At 47.5% G+C, this 16848-nt stretch overlaps 7 protein-coding genes and 1 non-coding gene across 8 annotated transcripts; 3 read left to right on the top strand and 5 right to left on the bottom strand.

Moving 5' to 3' along the window:
- The first annotated feature begins 792 nt into the window (after positions 1-792).
- On the top strand, positions 793-1886 carry SPPG_08502 (uncharacterized protein). The gene is made up of 5 exons (XM_016756653.1): positions 793-1127; positions 1183-1221; positions 1282-1333; positions 1407-1484; positions 1546-1886. The coding sequence occupies exons 1-5, from the start codon at positions 1054-1056 to the stop codon at positions 1744-1746; spliced, it is 444 nt and encodes a 147-aa protein (XP_016604153.1). The 5' UTR covers positions 793-1053; the 3' UTR covers positions 1747-1886.
- Positions 1887-4273: 2387 nt separating this feature from the next.
- Positions 4274-4346, bottom strand: SPPG_10207. The gene has a single exon. It is a non-coding gene; the product is annotated as a tRNA-Phe (tRNA).
- Positions 4347-4459: 113 nt separating this feature from the next.
- Positions 4460-6163, top strand: SPPG_08503 (uncharacterized protein). Its single transcript, XM_016756654.1, has 3 exons — positions 4460-4630; positions 4695-5514; positions 5579-6163. Exons 1-3 carry the CDS (start codon positions 4505-4507, stop codon positions 5908-5910), a joined length of 1278 nt encoding a protein of 425 aa, XP_016604154.1. The 5' UTR covers positions 4460-4504; the 3' UTR covers positions 5911-6163.
- An 837-nt stretch (positions 6164-7000) lies between these two features.
- On the top strand, positions 7001-8702 carry SPPG_08504 (uncharacterized protein; the record flags this gene model as incomplete). Its single annotated transcript, XM_016756655.1, has 5 exons — positions 7001-7120; positions 7179-7352; positions 7414-8017; positions 8097-8499; positions 8561-8702. 5 exons carry the CDS (start codon positions 7001-7003, stop codon positions 8700-8702), a joined length of 1443 nt encoding a protein of 480 aa, XP_016604155.1.
- Positions 8703-8981: 279 nt separating this feature from the next.
- On the bottom strand, positions 8982-9512 carry SPPG_09545 (uncharacterized protein). The gene is made up of 2 exons (XM_016757720.1): positions 9403-9512; positions 8982-9343 (listed from the first exon to the last, which is right to left on the bottom strand). The coding sequence occupies exons 1-2, from the start codon at positions 9427-9429 to the stop codon at positions 9092-9094; spliced, it is 279 nt and encodes a 92-aa protein (XP_016604156.1). The 5' UTR covers positions 9430-9512; the 3' UTR covers positions 8982-9091.
- Positions 9513-9725: 213 nt separating this feature from the next.
- SPPG_08505 (uncharacterized protein) lies at positions 9726-11960 on the bottom strand. The gene is made up of 6 exons (XM_016756656.1): positions 11498-11960; positions 11350-11439; positions 10683-11287; positions 10443-10594; positions 10255-10381; positions 9726-10194 (listed from the first exon to the last, which is right to left on the bottom strand). The coding sequence occupies exons 1-6, from the start codon at positions 11935-11937 to the stop codon at positions 9878-9880; spliced, it is 1731 nt and encodes a 576-aa protein (XP_016604157.1). The 5' UTR covers positions 11938-11960; the 3' UTR covers positions 9726-9877.
- Positions 11961-12170: 210 nt separating this feature from the next.
- Positions 12171-14325, bottom strand: SPPG_08506 (HAL protein kinase). Its single transcript, XM_016756657.1, has 3 exons — positions 13664-14325; positions 13077-13506; positions 12171-13016 (listed from the first exon to the last, which is right to left on the bottom strand). The coding sequence occupies exons 1-3, from the start codon at positions 13906-13908 to the stop codon at positions 12324-12326; spliced, it is 1368 nt and encodes a 455-aa protein (XP_016604158.1). The 5' UTR covers positions 13909-14325; the 3' UTR covers positions 12171-12323.
- Positions 14326-14442: 117 nt separating this feature from the next.
- On the bottom strand, positions 14443-16720 carry SPPG_08507 (uncharacterized protein). The gene is made up of 5 exons (XM_016756658.1): positions 16655-16720; positions 15823-16580; positions 15100-15764; positions 14901-15030; positions 14443-14827 (listed from the first exon to the last, which is right to left on the bottom strand). The coding sequence occupies exons 2-5, from the start codon at positions 16503-16505 to the stop codon at positions 14608-14610; spliced, it is 1698 nt and encodes a 565-aa protein (XP_016604159.1). The 5' UTR covers positions 16506-16580; positions 16655-16720; the 3' UTR covers positions 14443-14607.
- Between the last annotated feature and the right edge of the window lie 128 nt (positions 16721-16848).

Consider the following 16848-nt stretch of genomic DNA (forward strand, 5'->3'; position numbering starts at 1 on the left):
GACAGTGTACAATAGATTTCACGGTTAAGCTGGATCGGCGAGGGGAAAAAAACGGCGTGGAAAAGGGAGGGCAGAGATGGGAGGAGGAAAAGAGTTTCCAGCGTTGCCAAGTAAACAAAGGCCCGAGTTTGGTAAGATGTTCCACCTCGTCGGCGGACAACAAATTCTTCACCTACCTTCTCAACTGCCCTTTTTTTGTGCGTCCTTTTCGTGCGTCATCTGTGCGTACCCTTACTCACATTCCAGACTCTGCATGGTGATGATCCGAGCCCACGGACAGTACCTGGTCCCAGTCTTCCCGACAAACACGATAAATGACATGCTACAGAAAGGAGTTTGATCGTGGCCGCAAGGACGCGTGCCCATTGTTCCTGCGACCTGGAATCAGTGTTGCGGGGAGGCGGCGCATTCTCGGAGCTCCAAAATAAACTAAGCTTTGATCGGAGTGAGACGAACGCGCGTTGGCCGAAACACAAGGGGGGCCCGAACAAAAGCAAGCAATGCTTCGCCATTACTCTATCGTTTATTATCATTGTAACGCCATTTTCAACTTTTGGCCCACGGGGGTTGTGGATTTTTGTTTGACAAATTTCAAATAAATTGTGGCCTGCGCACCAGTCTGACCAACCTTTGCAGCAAGCACCTCGTAAGACATGTCTCAAAATTGTAAATGTCTGTATTATTCGTCTGAAAAATGAGCGCGTCCCATTTACCAAAACGTACGGACAATGTCCATTGAAAACGACGTGGCTGAGAAACGAACGTCGGACTGGTTGTCAAGCTCCGTGTCAACCAAGGGGGACACGTGTCCTGTCTGTCCCGAACTGAGGTGCATGGAAAAAGGGCATTGTCATAAAGGATGAGAAAGAGGTGAAAGAGTGAGGATAATGATCTGGATACATGTAGCGCTTGAGTGCTTACCAAGGCTTTGTCATTGTCACACACACCCGGTTCAACTGTCACACAATCTCCGATCTGTATTTCCGCCTCCGATTCTCACATAAAAACCTGACTGCCAAGACTCAAACGCTTCTTTCTTTTCACAAATACGTGATGGACGACAAGAATTATTCGCTGTACGGGCTTCCCGTCGCCATTGTCCTGGCGTACGTTCCTCATGTGGTCAAGTATGTGTACACGGAGCCCTTGCCAGGAGATTCCACAATGCTGACTCACTTGTAGGGGCGCTATAATCACCAAGTCTCTGGGAAAATACAACAAGTGAATATCCATTTTTTCAGATTCGTTTCAAGAAAAAAAATGCCTAACCAAGCGGATCAGTGTCAACCCTAGATCACAGCTCGAGAAGGTGCAATCGCGCATGACAAAGGCGGTAAGATCATTCAATTCTGGGAAGGATTTGTGGCCCTGACAGCACCAATCACATGGCGTTGTTTTGCATTCAGTCGTATGAGATGGCCAAACGGGCGGACGCGGCACACCACAATGGGCTCGAAATCTTCCCCATATTCGCTGGGGCAGTGGTGCGTAATCCTTTTACGCCCAGCCCGGACCAGTATCTAAACCTTTCCACTCCCTATCCAGTTGGCCGGCAATTTTGCTGGGTTGCCAAACAGCACTCTCAACAAGTATAGTGCTGTTTTCCTTACCGCTCGGTTCTTTTACAATTTTGTGTACATCAAGAATTCAAACTCAATCGTCGCTGGATTGAGATCGTTGATTTGGATGGTTAGCATAGTATCCTGTTTTGGACTTTATTTGGAGGCTGCGAAGGGCAAGCTTTAAGAAAGTTTGGCGAGTCTGTAGAGCCCGCAAAGGTCTTAGATCTAACAAAATCCTCATAGATTTTCTAATACTAGTCAAATACGCACTAGAGATTTTTCGATGCTTATTCCCATGATTATGACTTCCTGATCCAAACCCGCATCATTTTCCCATGAATTTGGAGTCCCCGTTTCCTGGGTATGCTGGGTTGGCTCCATTGTTATACAGGATGACACAATGACAGGCTCCGTCCGAAGGATCGAATATTTGGTGGCAACACCTTGGCTTGTCAGCGATTATCAAGGACAAAGGGCTTCAAAACATTCCGTCGTTTCTTGAATGGTTTCCTCCAGAGCATGTGTCCAGTACCAATCAAACAAATATCCTCCCTTTGTTGGTGATACGCTCGCGCATTCTATTATTGATCCTCGCCTTCCTGACAGAAAGTGTTCTAATACCAGTGGTTTCGGGCGGTCAAGACCCTTAGAGATAGTGTTAGTGTGTAATGTTGCCTTCTAGTTCAGGTTTCTGCAGATCTGGCGTTCAGGGCTTCGGCGATCAAGTTCCCTGCATTCTGTCCCCTCCTCATATTTCATAATATTCGCCGTCATACGTTGGTGTCTATTAGGAAATGGCTACGTGCATTCGAAGGTGATTATATACTCTAGGACAACAAACCCATAGTCGTACGCAGCATTCAAGGTCACATGAACTTTGGAATGCTGCCAGTGGGTGTGGCCAGGAAACAAGTCATAGCCAGGTAGTGAGATGCAGTCTTCGCAGCGTTGCTCTTGTTGAGATCGACTACTACGAGACATGGGTGCCATCAGTGTTTGGTTCTATGACTTGGCCCACTAGAAGGAAGACTTTTTGCCTGGTATTCAAAAAGCTGGAACCGAGGTTTACCTGAAATTACCAATCTTGTCTCATCACCTACGAACGCCCAAAGATTTCTCAACTCCAAGTCCGAGCCCGAAGGAACCAAACGTACCATGCCCCCCCCCAGAGGCATTTTCGATACCAAGGCGGCCAAAGTTGCCCGACAAGCTTATGGTTTGTGGGTATGCTGACGTTGGAGTACCTTCTGAATGGAATCGGAACCTAATTTTCCGTCCCACCCACCCATCGATTGCATCGGTTGTTTGCACACGGCCATGGATGAGATACAAAGCTTCTCGACAACAGTGGGGACGCCGCCATCACCTTTGAACTAATGAAAACGTTTCTCGATGTTTCAATTTTCAACGTCCCCTTGCTGTAATCTTTTGTCCAATTGTCATTTGTTTATTAGAAAAGGTGGGGACGGCAATATTAGATTCGGCAATACACATTTTCATGAGACCGAAAGCGGAACCGGTGAGGTAGACAACTCGTCTGTTGTGTATACAATACCGCTGGCACGCATTAATAATAACCAGAATTCCTTTTTTAAGGTTTTACGAGTGTCTGCAGTTGCGTCTACTGCTGCTGCGCTCCCATGGGAGCAGCTCTGTCACACACGGCTAATACCATGACATTCGAATTGTACCTCTAGAAATCCGGTAAAATGAGAATTCGTTGAGGGCCCTTGGTGGAATTGAACACACTTTTGGCACAAAAAACACATTTTGAAAACTGATTGAAGATATTCACACTTTTTAGTCAGATGATGGAATATCCATGAAATGAATGATATGCTTGAGATATACAAAATAATTCGGGACTGTATATCTGTTTTGTTAGAATGTCGAATTCGTGCTCAAGCAAGCCCCAGGAATTGTTTCACTAACTTTGTTACAACGGTCTCATCACCCTTACCTTATCTGTAATGTGGAATCTTTGAATATGAGACGCTCTCCCATTGCAAAATGATGGTTTATCGGTTCTAGTATGTCTTCGAACCGACTTGGGATATCAGAACGAAAACCTCTAGAGACATGTAAATAGCCATGGGGAGTTGATACACAATAACCAAGTCGCTTGATAGTAAACGCCACGAAGGGAACAGTAAATACCTTAAACCACCCTATGTTAGCTTCCCTAATCCCTTAATCCGCCGCCTCAACCCTGTCCACCCTGGGCGCCCTCCCATATCGAAATTCCCAAGCCCACATCGCTGGGTCCTCTGATCCGGATAAGCGCCAGACAACGCCTCATTGCTCATATACACACGGTCATCCTTTTAAAGGGTTCTGTTACCTTAATCTGCCCTTTCTCGCTTACGTTGTAGAGTCTTTGTGGTTCTGGGGCATGCAAATACTGTTATCTCATGGCGGTGCCATCTTGCCAGTCCGAGAATCTCCTCCATACTTACTCTCTGTTGTCATGATGAAGGTGCGTTCCAGAAATGAACTTTTGAAGGTTTCCACATTTTTCAGGCATTGTGCACATGGTTATAAAATGAGAATGGAAACCGGATCCGTGATAACTCTATCCAGCAATTGTCGACATCCGAATGTTATTTGAGAAATATGTAAAGCCCTAATTAAAAATAGCGCTGAAGCTGTTCACAAGAAAAGATAAATTGATTCCATTCATGATGGAAAAAAGCACGTTTAATTCAAGCTGATGCTCCCTTCGTGGATTGAACACGAGACCTTTAGATCTTCAGTCTAACGCTCTCCCAACTGAGCTAAGGAAGCCGCTTGTAATTGGACGCAAACGCAAACAGTTATCATAAGACTAAACAATCACGTGCGATGTGCTACCTCAATAGGGACTTAGGCGGCGGAACTGGCGCGCTGGTGGGCGCTCGCGACCGGCCTCTAATTACGTTTCCACTGCGAAGTAGCAGTCTCACATGGCTGCACAAGGGGCTATCAACGATGGAGCGACTGTGCTGACGCCCAGCCACTCAACTTCTGTCTCGGCTTTATGTGTCTGGGAAGATAAATTGTACAGCGCTGGAAAGGACAAAGATATCAGAGTATGTTGATCCTCGATGCAGTTGTTGATCTAACCGCCTTCACCTAATGACTAGTACTTCAAAGGAATGGGACATTAGCAGTTTAGCCCTTTTGCGCACATTCAAGGGACATACCGGTTGGATTCGGGCTTTAGTGGCCGGGCCATTCTATCTCTTCAGTGGCTCTTGGGATGACACAGTTAGAATATGGTCTCTGGAAACGGGTGTATGCGCGTTCGTCCTATCCTGTCCATCTGCCAATGCTCTGTACTATGAACCAGCGACGCTTCGACTCTACTCGGGTGGCGGGTACAGCCGTGTAGTATGCGAATGGGACGTTTCGACTGGAGTCCTTACAGGAGAGATGGAGCCTCGCGACCAACAGATTGGGGGCACAGTGGGATGTATGGTTGGAGATGGGGTGCGGCTGTTTGTAGGTATGACCGATGGGGCTATCTCGTTGTACAATTTGGATACGGGAACAGGTATGGGGTTTTTTGATGGCCATGCAGCGGAGGTGACATCAATAGTTTTACTGGATGAAAAGTGCTACTCTAGTGGGAATGATCGGAGAATTCTGGAATGGGATGTTCCTACTGGCCAGTTGTTGCGGAGATTCGAGGGGCACGAGGCATTTGTATCTGCTTTGGCTGTTGTTCCGCCTCCAGTCTCAGACAGCGAAAGTCATGACAGTGGGCCTTTGAATGGTCAAGCAGAGGCAGATGCACATGAGGGCAAACTCATCAGTGGAGCTTGGGACGGGACGGTGAGAGTATGGGATTTGGTCACTGGCACCGCCGAAGGATATTTGAAAGCCCATCGGCTCAGCATCAATGCGTTGGTGAACGTCAATGACAAACTCTTTACTGCTGATGCTGAAGGTGCGATCAAAAGCTGGAATTTGGGTAAGTAAGCGTGTCCAATAAGGTCCTCTCGTGCATCCGCTCATACAAGCACGTGTTTTTCCAGAATCAATCCCAGCACCGCCGCCCCATCTCGACGCAGTTGCCATCTCAATGACACCACCCCCGGCGCGGCATCTGTTTAACCCGTACGTCTTCCCTCCGCCGATGCCACCGTACTACCAAGCCTTGCCACCACATATGATGTACACCCAACATCCCAGCCAAGCCTCCGGACCCTCTACAACAAACGCACCTCAATTTCGCCCTCGCCCACCTCCACAAGGAGGACAAATATGCACGTTCTTTCTGCAGGGCCGCTGCAGATTTGGCGATGCATGTCGAAACATACATCCGCCACCTGTGGTAGACGCTAATGGGATGGGGATGGCTCTGTAAGAATCTTCCATCTAGGTATGATGCAGGAATTGGAGGTACTGGCAGGGCCGGCGAGTTGCATGGTAGTTAATGATTGCGTATTCGGTTTCGGTGTCATGGGAGGGACCGCGTGAACATGAGCTTGGTGACTGTTGAATACTCGGCATGTATTTTCGTTTTAGGTTGTAGCTCCTTGAAATTGTGGCGGGATGCATGTATAGTATATATCTATTTTTGTGTATATAGAATACGGTCGTGCCTGTCTAGTTGATGGATAAACCCGTCAGTTAATTTTCTCGTGTTGAGTGTTAACGTGTACTTGTAAAGCAAGGGGAGACGGAGCGGGAGAGCCAACGGCCCCGTGCTGGAACGTGACAGCACGTCGTCTCCCAGTACACTGCCACGCAAGGGCTTGAGTGAAAACAACTTGCGGTTGCATCGTGATACCTTGCTAATGCAAAGCAGAAAAAACAAAAAAGATGGAATGGCATTCTCATCGATCAAGGCTACCATCTCCTTGCGTTCATCAAACGAAAAAGATCTTATTGCTAAACATTTCCCGACGGGACGTGTCAAAACTACTGTGGAGGTGGCGTGCCATTTCAGGCAAGCTGGATACATGCTGGCACCATTACAGGAAGCCAGCCACTAAAAGAAAACAAGAAAAGTAAGATCAGTCCCTAGCACGCGATAGGACGAGCCGCAATACGTTCTTTCGATACATTGGGGTGACCCAGCAGAAAAGCACAGGAAGGAGATGTCGCCGACAGGTAATGTCCTTGCTGCCTGTTCTCCAACAGACGTCTGGAGTTGACATCAACTGCACATGCCAAGGTAGCGTTAAGCTCGCCATTGTACGGGAGATGCACGCGAAGCAACATCGATGTTCCGAATGACCAAGTATGAATACAAAAAAACGAAAAAAAAAGAAAACCAAAAAGAAAAACCAAAAGATCACAAGTCTACACAGTGGTGAACGAGCTCTTTTTTGCTATAAAAGCAGCGAGGATTTCGTCTTTCCCAAACATCATCCTCCCAGCAACACAGCTTGTCTTGGAGTTGAAGTACCATCAAAACAAACCTTTCTTTCACTTGTCTCTATCAATTCAAAATGTCCGCTGCTTCGAACTCGTTCCGCCGCAACCAGCTTTTCGATGTGTTGGAGCAAATTGAAGACGTCAGGCGCAATGAACTTGTTAACGACATCTTGGACGCCATTCAAGAGCATCAGGTGCGTTTGTTTATACACGATGGCATGTCATTAAAATTTAACATCGCGTCTGGTTCAGAACTATCAAGGCGGTCTCGGCGGTCTCGGCGGGGGTTTCCGCAATGACTTTTCCAACCGTCGTCGGGGAGGCAATGACGTTGACCAGTTGATTGATCTTGTGCTTGGTTCTTACGGTCGCCAGGGGGCAGATGGCTGGGGAAACAACCGGTACGACAACGATGTGGTCGGTGAGGTATGCGCCTTTCTGTTGAATTACCTACCTGTTTTCTTTAAAGTCAACTAATCTGCTCTAGATCTTTGGTAACCGCGGCCGTTACGGTCTGAACAACGATCTTGAGGACATTGTCGAGCAACTCTGCGGCAATGATCGTTACGGAAGAGATTTTGGCAACAGGCCCCACGTTCTCGAGTACATTGTCAATCAGCTTGTCGGCGGCGACCGAAACAGCTTCCGTGGAAGCCAGGGCGGCAATATTCAGCAGCTGCTCCACCAGCTGCTCCGCGGTCGAAACCAGCGTGGTGGCTACGATCAGGACCAAAGGCTCAACGATGTTGCCCTTGTGATTATCAACAGGTTGATTCGCAACCTCGATGGTGACAACTCTCGCCATGGACGCTTTGAACTGGACATTCTTGATTACCTGCTGAACAACTATAACCGTGGAGGTCGCCAAGTGGACTTGTACCAAGTGATTCAACGTCTCTTCAACGGTTACGACTCGAACTCTCGGCGTCGTTTCGGCGAACACGACATTGTTAGGGAGATCTTCCGTTTGGTCAACGATGACGGCAACAGGTCCTTCTACGATGACGACCAGGATATCTACCGTGGCCGTAATTCGAACATTCTCCAAATATTGCGTCAATATTTTCGAAACCAAGAGAACGACGAAGAAGGTGGCTATCGCGACCAGCGCTTTCGGGACTTTCTCGGCGGCTTCGGAGGGATCTCCTCCGGATTCAACTCCTACGGCAGGTCGGGCGACCGCTTCCACAGGAATGACAATGTCCAAGAAATCCTTCGCGACCTCTTCGAAGGGCAAGGAAACCGCCGCCGAAACAACGGGGGAAGATTCGGCCACAACGACATTGCCGACCTCTTTGAGCAGTTCGGGCAGGAGGGCAGGCGGGGAAACTTCTTCGGCGGACGCAACAGGCGTGGCTACCAGGACATCTTCGCCGACCTTTTTGAACAGGACGACCTCCAGAGAGGATTCGGACGCGGGTACAACTCCTACGCCGGCGGATCCCTTGGGAACCGCGGCTTCTTCGGCGGTAACCGCTCCAACAACCGCTTCAACCGCTTTGGTCGCAGCAGGTTCGACGACTATGACGCCGGGAACTCCGGCCTCTTCAACAGTTTCAACAAACAACGGAGGGTGAGTTCCTTTTCATCCCATTACTGTTTCTTTGTCGTTTTCTAATTTCTCCGACTTATAGTTTTGATCTGGTTCCACTACCCGCTTCTGAAGCTCAAGGCACTGTAACCACTTTGGAGAACAATTTTGCAACTGAACAACAGGATAACGAAAGTGGGAAGGTGAACTCGGGCGATGATGATGGGGAGGATTGGTATGAGTAGTTTCACAGATCTGTACATATATGATTGAAAATATATCACGAAGAATATCATTCCAACCTCAATTTGAACTTCCTGATTGATAAGCTTGGATGCTCGTTTGTCGACAAGTGACAACCTTCACATGTTATAGTTTGCAAAGCACACATGAATTCCAAGTTACTTACTTCATGCGCAACACCTTTAGCTTTCCGGATACAAACTCAGTTAGCATTTGGCATTCCTTCCAGTGATGAAGGCAATCTTTATGCACTGTAGCCGCATAGTTGACATTGTGAGGTTCGTCATTGTCAACTTGGGCACTCTCCGCCTCTGCGTAGAAATATCTCTCTAACGATAACTTATTTTTCAGGTGTCCATATATTTACAAAAATCCAACCTAAAGATACCCATCAAAGTACACCAATTTCATCATCCGGATCTGCCTCATTATTCCCTGCAACAGCATCCTTTACACTTTGATACGCAGTATTAGCCATGTCCTTTGCAGATTGATATGCATGCGTGGCTGTGTCCTTTGCGGATTGGTATGTTGAGCTTGCTGTGGTGGATGCGCTCGTGAAGGTGGGCACAGAGGATTGCGTAGAGCTCGAGTCAGCGTTCTCGAATACGTGGCCGGCGGCAAGTTGGCGGTCGCGTTCGTTCTAGGGGATCATATTTAATGCCTGTCTTATCAGGCAACCCAGGATAAGCCTGGACTTACCACAATTGGTGCTGATTGGGAAGACATTTTGTTTCGTTTGCTTGCTTTGAAGATAAAATAAGATTTGCGTCTTATCAGAAATGTTAAATCTCTCAGAGATATTATCTTTTGAATGAGGGATTTTTTTGGGAGATGCGGGGCTTATAAGAGCTAGTGATGGCAATGACGTCAGGATGATCGGATTAATCACGGGACCTGGAGACAGACCTTAAATCACGGGGGTGGCATCGGAGACGAGTTGAAAGTTAACATATGCGTTCATAGGTATTAGCTGAGGTGGTAACAAGAGGCAGGGCACTGACCCGAGCAAGAAGGCGTCAATGAGCGTGTAATAGGGTATACTTACATTGGGAAGACTTGGGTGAGTTTGGCAAAGTGTGATATCATCCAGGTGTAGATACTAGATACTATATAGTGTTATGTGGAAAGTGATATGGGAATAAACCAACTACAACTAGGATAAGACCCCTTTTATCTAAAACTTAACAAAACATGCCCATATGGTTCCGATAGTGCCCAGCCCAACACCCATGGCGACTACCCCCATCTCCATAGCCCACTCCTTGGCACCCAGGAGAGGTCCAAACAACTTTAGATAGCACATACCAGGAAATACCACACAAACCGAAAAGGCAAACAAGCTCCCCATGAGAGACATGATAGAATGGAAAGTTGGAAACAGAATCGCAATGATAAGGATGAGCAAGGAGGTGAACGAGCGAAGGAGAACGCGGTGAAGGATGGGGAGGGGATAGAGGACGTACGTAGGAAAGACTGCATGGAGGGAGTGTTCTGGAATGTTGCTTAATGAGTAAGTAAAGTTGTAGTGAGCAAAGCGGTGGCATGGCTTACCTATCTGGACGTTGATGGGGTTCACATTGAGAGGGAACTTTGTCAGCGGGTTGATCGCCGTTAGCCAGAGCGTAACTGATGTCAAGATATGGTTGTACGAAGGAACTTGGGGAAGGTTTTGAGTAATCTAAGACGGTAGAGAGTATTATAAGAGCCGTAAAGGAAGCAATTAAAGTATTCAGAGCTACCTCTGGCATCGTAAAGTCGCCAAACATCAGATATCCACAGGCAGCTATAAATATGTACATAATCGTCGCAACCACATAGGAAACATTTAGCATATTGTTGTATTTTTCAGGCTCGGTCATGTCTCGATATATATTTGGGAAAACACTGTGACCTAAAAGTATTCGCAAACCGCATGAAAATAACCAAATATCAGCGGTCATCGAAAAAAGAAATTCGTGACAGCAACACGATCAGCTTACCGCAAAAACCAGCCATGATCAATCCAATAGCCAAGGGTACTGTCTCCCAATTTTCCGGCCAGATTCGCGTAACAGCAGGATGGATCAAGCTTCCCGGCGTCTCTACCGTTGTTAGCCCGTCATACAGGATAATGATCATCAGATTTGACAAGGCTACGACGCCAAGTAAACTCCCGTAGCTCGCCCATCGCAACGATGTTGGATATGTCATGGGGATGATGAGCCCAACAGCCACGCTCTTCACCACGACATGGTGCCATTCAGGAAATAGCGCTGTGATGGAATCGGAAATCAGGATAACTAGAGCTACACACGCAGCCATCAGCTCCACACAGAATAGCACGGAAATGAAGTTCCGGCCTCTGCTTCCATATGCTAGTTCACCGATATCACCATATGTTGTTGGTCGACGGCGGAACGATGGGAATAAAGTGAGCTGTTCACCGGGTACTTTGATTTGCGGTAGAGGAGAACTGTAGTCTAAACATTTTGCCAGAAGCCGTGCGGTGTGATGGGTCATGAGGCAACATAAGGTAAGTAGAATGCCACCGACAACCCAACCGGTTATGCGGAAGGCAAACGGAAGGGAGAGGATTCCAATACCCCTGCAGAGGTCCTCCATTTAGGTTCATTTGATCCGAATGCTAGCAAGAATCAAAGCACTCACATTAGGACGTTAACTGCATTAAAAACCGTTTGAGCAAAAGTCGACATTGGCGCAGTTCCTACGTCCATCACATGTTCGTGTTCCTGCAATCTTTGCAGATCCATATTAATGTGAGACGTCAGATCTGAAATCTCTCATCTTTGCTTACTTTGCATCAATTTCTTCTACCCCCTCCACAGTGCCATAGTCTGTCAACAGATGCTCTCGTTCCAATGCATCCTCCACCTGTCCAACGGAGGCGACCTCAGGAGGTTCGCTCCCAATAGAATCAAATGAAGCAACGTTCCGTAGTTTGTTTACAGGTCCCGCAGCCTCTTCAAGAAATCCAGCCGAACGAGCGTAAGATGACATCCATGAACCAATGACAGCAGATGCCGTCGATCTGGACGCATAACTTGTCGAGGCAGGATTGAGTCGAAATCGACGCCGGCGGGGTGAGGATGCGTTTAGATCATCCTCGTCTTGATCTGAATGCTCATCATCTGAGGAGCTGGATGACTCCTCTGCGCACTCGTATTCTGCAACATTGTGAATAATAATCGGCACATTGTCGTCGTCGACGTCGCTTTCGGTCTGTGGGCGGCGCATCGCGGACGACGAGCCGTAACGTTGAAAACACTCTCACCGTAACTTTATTCCATCTGACTGTGTAGGTAAGCAAGCTTTTAATCTTTTGTGTCGCTGCAAACGATTGACGTTATCGGCGGGCAAGTGCGCGATAAGAATGTCAAGCCGTGGTTCTGGCTAAGCAGAACATGTCCCGGGAATGCGGTGAACCCACGTGTCAATTTGCATGCTGCAAATGTCAATATCAAGTAGATGTTTAGTTACTGCCCGCCGGTCAGCCCATTAAATGGGGAGCATTTAGGATTATATCTCACAGAGTCCATTCAAAAGACAGTTTAGTAGCACATATTTGGACGTCTATAAAAAAATTTGGCACATTTATACTTGATTATTCTTCCTAAAGTCCTTCATTTCATTTTTACACCATTCCTTGCAACCCTTCCATGCTGATGCCTTGTAACACATTCATCACAAACTACAATGCTTTTCACCCACTCATCTTCCAAGCACTCGTCAATGGTAGCACGTCGGTCCGGATTAGGATCTAACATTCTAGACAAGATCTGTCGAGGACCATCGGGTAATCGGTCAAAGAACTTTGAATGTCCACCGTTTTCGACATACGCCGCGTAGTGCTCGTCAGATCCTTTAGCACTATGCCAAGGGAACCGTTGAAACATCATAGCCAGGTATATGATGGCACACGCCCAAACGTCTACTTTGCGCCCGTCGTAGGAGGGTTGAGTGAACTCTTCGGGAGCCATGTACGGGCCCGATCCACATCGGCCAGTTGAGCGCCGGCATTCAGTTTCAAAAGGAGATTTGACCACGTCCGCTGACCCGAAATCGATGATTTTCAGGTGGTTATTAGAATCAAAAAGACAATTCTCTGGCTTCAGATCGCGGTGACAGACACCGATCGAGTGGAGGTACGCGACGCCTTGCATTAGTTGAGCAAAAATGCAATTCGACTCTTCTGTTGTCATAGTGTGACTGGAGATGGCTTCAAAAAGATCACCGCCCTCACAGAGTTCCATCACTTCGTAGCAATGACCCTTTTCGAATATAATATCCAAAGTTTCTACAACATTAGGATGATGCTAAGGAAAGTTGAATTTGAGTATCAAAATTTCAAGGTAAGTCACGAATAACTCCCTTACCAAAAGACTTCCAATACAATACTCGTTCGTCAATTTTTTCATGTACTGCCTTTGAGACTCATTTTCACGCCGACGCCTAAATTCTTTTACTGCAAACACCTTTTGATCCGTGTGACGACGAACCAGCCAGCAATTTCCATTGGCACCCTTTCCCAGGAGTTGGCAAGGCTTTCCGTATTTCTCCTTCAGTGTACACGGGGTAGAGTTGTTGACTGGGGCAGTATTGGCGCGTATAGCTACTGGACGAGCGAATGCTGCAGCAACCTGATGTTGAGCTGCAGGAACGGTTCCATTACCAGGGGTAGTAGCACCTGGGCCGTTGCTACTATTTCTCGCATGGCCAGTATTACTGGGAGATCTGCCGAGAAATTTCTTTATAGGACCAAGAAGCTCCAAAAAGTGTACTTTGCGTCCTCCATCGCCGGTGGGACTAGAAAAGTCGGCATGGTGGTGAGCACGCAGTGTGCAGGTGTATTTGTAGTTTGGACTCTAGCCTTCACAGCGGGTTGACGGCGACAGCCGACTACCATCCCATCATTCAACGCCCCTGTTAACGGATTCCGGTCCAATCGTTGCTTACACCGTACCTGATCCTTTCATCATTCGTGTAGGTACTATTACACGAACTCCCAGCACTTAAACCACGCTTCATTTCCTCAGGGCTATTACGGCTTCTTCTCAAAATACTCGGTGTAGGATCCGCAAAGTGACGCTTCTCCACTAATGGGCCTTGAACACCCACAACGCCATTTGATCTCTCTGCAGCAGGCGCAGCCGCCTGGTTGGACGAGGATGACGACGAACGCATTGATACAAGGGCCGAGGCCGCCATGTGTTAAGACGATATTACAGAGTCAGATAATTCTAAGATGTCGAGTATAAGGAACTGTGTGTGCAAACACACAGAGACGGGAGAGCACGGTATTCCCTCTTTTAAAAGAGGCAATAGTTCAGCATAGCGAGCAAGCCAACTTGTAAATGGAACCCCAACGAGAGCAAGAGAAACGAACAAAACGCGAACAGAGAGACGTAATGACGAGAGGGAACAGCAAACGCCGACGCGAGACAAGCCGCCCAACAACAAGGAGAGGGGCTGTCCACACGTTCCCCAGAACGTCAACACAGATGAAGGGTAAACGTTGAAAACAAAAACAGATTCAAAAAGTCCGAAGCGAGAGAGAACGGGAGAAAAGGGAAAATAAATGGTGTAAGCAAAAGCGTAGGGCCACAAAGATTGCCAAGTTGAGCTGAGCGGCAAGAAAGGAGATTTTTGACCCCATTGAATGCTTGGTTTGATGCATGTCACATGTCAAGTAACACGCGCGCAGTCGTCTGTGCTTAGAGTGTTGAACAACTACGAATTCGCTTTGGCATGAAAAGTTAATTTCACGAGCAGCTCCCTTCTGCTACAATTTTACATACAATCATGATCATGAAAATTTAAAATGCAACGGAAATACAGGATCACTGCACAAGTTGTGACAGCATAAATCAACTAATTGATATTCTATGACATTGACGCTTTTGTGTTTCAACTTTCAACAGGTGCTCCTTCTCTATCGAGTGAGTCCAGAAAATCTTCCAGCCGTGGCACCCCTGCGATCCCCCCAGCTCCCTCAACCTGTCCATTTTTAATCTTTAAAGAACACGGACTTTCTTTTCCAGGCTCGCCCGCTTTCAAATGACGTCGTAGGGCATCGCTTCGTGCAAATGCCTTATGGCAGGCTATACACATGTACGGTTTGAGGCCCCTGTGTTGTTGGAACATAGTTTGTTAGTAAAGTTGCATATATAGCAACGAACGATCCTATATTGCGTACGTACTCGTGTAGTTTAGAATGTCGTTTTAGATCGTGTTTACGAGAAAATGTTGCGGGACAGTGCTCGCACACAAATGGTCTTTCGCCCGTATGTGATCGGTAGTGGGATTTTAGATTGTACGGGCGCGTGAATGCTATGGTTGTAGAGCATCAAATTTAATGCAAGCATTTCAATGCACACCACTTGGTCAGATAGCACGTACTCTTTCCACAATCTGGGTAAGGACACTGGTACAAGGTTTGTCGCTGCGTTTTGACTGCCATCTGCGACGGCTTTGGTAATGGCGGCATGTCTGGGTTGGGAGGTACCGGCGACCCTCGTCGCTCGGGTGGCGGCGACGGTACCTCGAGTTCCTCTCGCTTGACTTGTTCCTGTAAAAGGGACGATGACGAGGGCGTCGTCGATAGAGTGGTCGACGTAGTCTTCGAGGAAAGGATGTAACCGGCTTCAGATGATGGATCATACTGATCCGGAGGTGTAGGGTGGCCCAATAAGACAGACTGCCCAAATTGCTGTTGCAACAGAGTGGTTCGTTGATCGGTTTGAGGAAACTGGGGTGATACGCCTTGCTCGTACTTTTGAAATTCCGACATTAGGTCATCAAACGAGATTGATCGATGAAGATCAGTTTGGGCCACTGGATTTTCTTCCACATTTCCAAACATCGAGTCTGACCCCAACCCTGTCCCATTGTAATCCAGAAACTGTGTAATAGCAGTAGCAGGAAGCTCGATATTATTGGGGGTTGGATATGGTGATATTGAGTACGCCGAATGAGGTGAGTAGGAAGGACCCGGGGCGGGCGATGTGGAAGGGGATGGAATTGCGTGAATCATAGGAGATGTCAATTGGACGATATTCGTAAACCTGTACCAAATTTGGTAAGTACCATCATCTTGCTACTTCTAGCAAGTCCTTAACTTACTGCGGATCATACTGCGATGGAGTCAAATAACCATCGTCGCTTGCATCGTCACCTAGTGTCAAATCTTCGAACCCGCTTAAAGAACTTGCACTGGAACGTCTCGATTGTCGGGAAGGAACTTCCAGAAAAGGCGCACTCAAATTGATGCTTGGATACTGCTGGTGTCCAAAATCGACAGGTCCCATGAACGGCGATGGCGCACCAGAAGAAACCGAAATGGAGTCGTTATCCGATTCGCTGTACACTGACGACCTCTCCTCGCGATCATGCCACTGGGGGTACTGATATGATGTGTTCTCAAAGTTCACCGTGAGTTGTGGTACAGAGGCATAGAGACCGTTCTCTGGTGAGGAAGGATATTTGTTTTGGCCTAATGCTGGCATGGATCCGAAGAGGGGCGTACCCATGCCGTTTGTGTCCGAATCGGAAAGCACTACCTGAGGCGTCGGCGTCACCATTGTGATATCAGAGCCCATATCTGCATATGCTATTTCGCTTTCTTCCGAACCAAGAATTGCCGCCAGAGCTTGGTCCAGGCTCTCGGAAGTGAGTTGGTGTGGTTGTTGCTCCTGTCGTTGTTGAGGGGAGCTCTTCAACATATCTTGTGCATACTGGAAGTCTTGAGGCTCATCCGCTTGTTCGGGTGGAAGTCCATACACATCATTGCGTGAAGAGGTCATCATATCTTACGGAATGAACTGCGACGGAATGAGCAAGTAGCCGGCTAGATTGTTTTATGTGCGGTTGATACGAGACCACTAAGAGGATAGCCAAACCGCATCAGTTTTCACGCCATTTCTATGGGGTATTGTCAATCTTTCGTCTTCCTTACCTTTAAAGGTTAGCGGCAAGTGCTTTCCTGCGTACGGTGTGAACCAGATTCAGCTTCCTCCGCCAAAACCGCTGTCCGCTCACATTACCCCGGAGCTGTTTCACCAAGAGACATATCACGTGAATAATCATGTGCTGATTATGCAATGTCGGACTTTCAGGCGGATGTTCTACGGATACGATCCTTTGAACTGC

The sequence above is a fragment of the Spizellomyces punctatus genome (assembly GCF_000182565.1).
Source record: "Spizellomyces punctatus DAOM BR117 chromosome Unknown supercont1.22, whole genome shotgun sequence".
Lineage (NCBI taxonomy): Eukaryota > Fungi > Chytridiomycota > Chytridiomycetes > Spizellomycetales > Spizellomycetaceae > Spizellomyces > Spizellomyces punctatus.

Bases quoted from the DNA above. Each gene is read 5' to 3' on its own strand.
- SPPG_08502 (XM_016756653.1), top strand. From the start codon at position 1,054: ATGGACGACAAGAATTATTCGCTGTACGGGCTTCCCGTCGCCATTGTC. The intron at 1,128-1,182 runs GTATGTGTACAC...ACTCACTTGTAG, and splicing joins TACGTTCCTCATGTGGTCAA to GGGCGCTATAATCACCAAGT. The intron at 1,222-1,281 runs GTGAATATCCAT...CAAGCGGATCAG, and splicing joins TCTCTGGGAAAATACAACAA to TGTCAACCCTAGATCACAGC.
- SPPG_08503 (XM_016756654.1), top strand. From the start codon at position 4,505: ATGGCTGCACAAGGGGCTATCAACGATGGAGCGACTGTGCTGACGCCC. The intron at 4,631-4,694 runs GTATGTTGATCC...AGTACTTCAAAG, and splicing joins GAAAGGACAAAGATATCAGA to GAATGGGACATTAGCAGTTT. The intron at 5,515-5,578 runs GTAAGTAAGCGT...GTGTTTTTCCAG, and splicing joins GATCAAAAGCTGGAATTTGG to AATCAATCCCAGCACCGCCG.
- SPPG_09545 (XM_016757720.1), bottom strand. From the start codon at position 9,429: ATGTCTTCCCAATCAGCACCAATTGTG. The intron at 9,344-9,402 runs GTAAGTCCAGGC...ATGATCCCCTAG, and splicing joins CCCAATCAGCACCAATTGTG to AACGAACGCGACCGCCAACT.
- SPPG_08505 (XM_016756656.1), bottom strand. From the start codon at position 11,937: ATGCGCCGCCCACAGACCGAAAGCGACGTCGACGACGACAATGTGCCG. The intron at 11,288-11,349 runs GTGAGTGCTTTG...GGACCTCTGCAG, and splicing joins AATGCAGTTAACGTCCTAAT to GGGTATTGGAATCCTCTCCC. The intron at 10,382-10,442 runs GTAGCTCTGAAT...CTACCGTCTTAG, and splicing joins GCGACTTTACGATGCCAGAG to ATTACTCAAAACCTTCCCCA.
- SPPG_08506 (XM_016756657.1), bottom strand. From the start codon at position 13,908: ATGGCGGCCTCGGCCCTTGTATCAATGCGTTCGTCGTCATCCTCGTCC. The intron at 13,507-13,663 runs GTACGGTGTAAG...CGACTTTTCTAG, and splicing joins ACGAATGATGAAAGGATCAG to TCCCACCGGCGATGGAGGAC. The intron at 13,017-13,076 runs GTAAGGGAGTTA...AACTTTCCTTAG, and splicing joins ATTGTATTGGAAGTCTTTTG to CATCATCCTAATGTTGTAGA.
- SPPG_08507 (XM_016756658.1), bottom strand. From the start codon at position 16,505: ATGATGACCTCTTCACGCAATGATGTGTATGGACTTCCACCCGAACAA. The intron at 15,765-15,822 runs GTAAGTTAAGGA...AATTTGGTACAG, and splicing joins CCATCGCAGTATGATCCGCA to GTTTACGAATATCGTCCAAT. The intron at 15,031-15,099 runs GTACGTGCTATC...CTACAACCATAG, and splicing joins TTACCCAGATTGTGGAAAGA to CATTCACGCGCCCGTACAAT.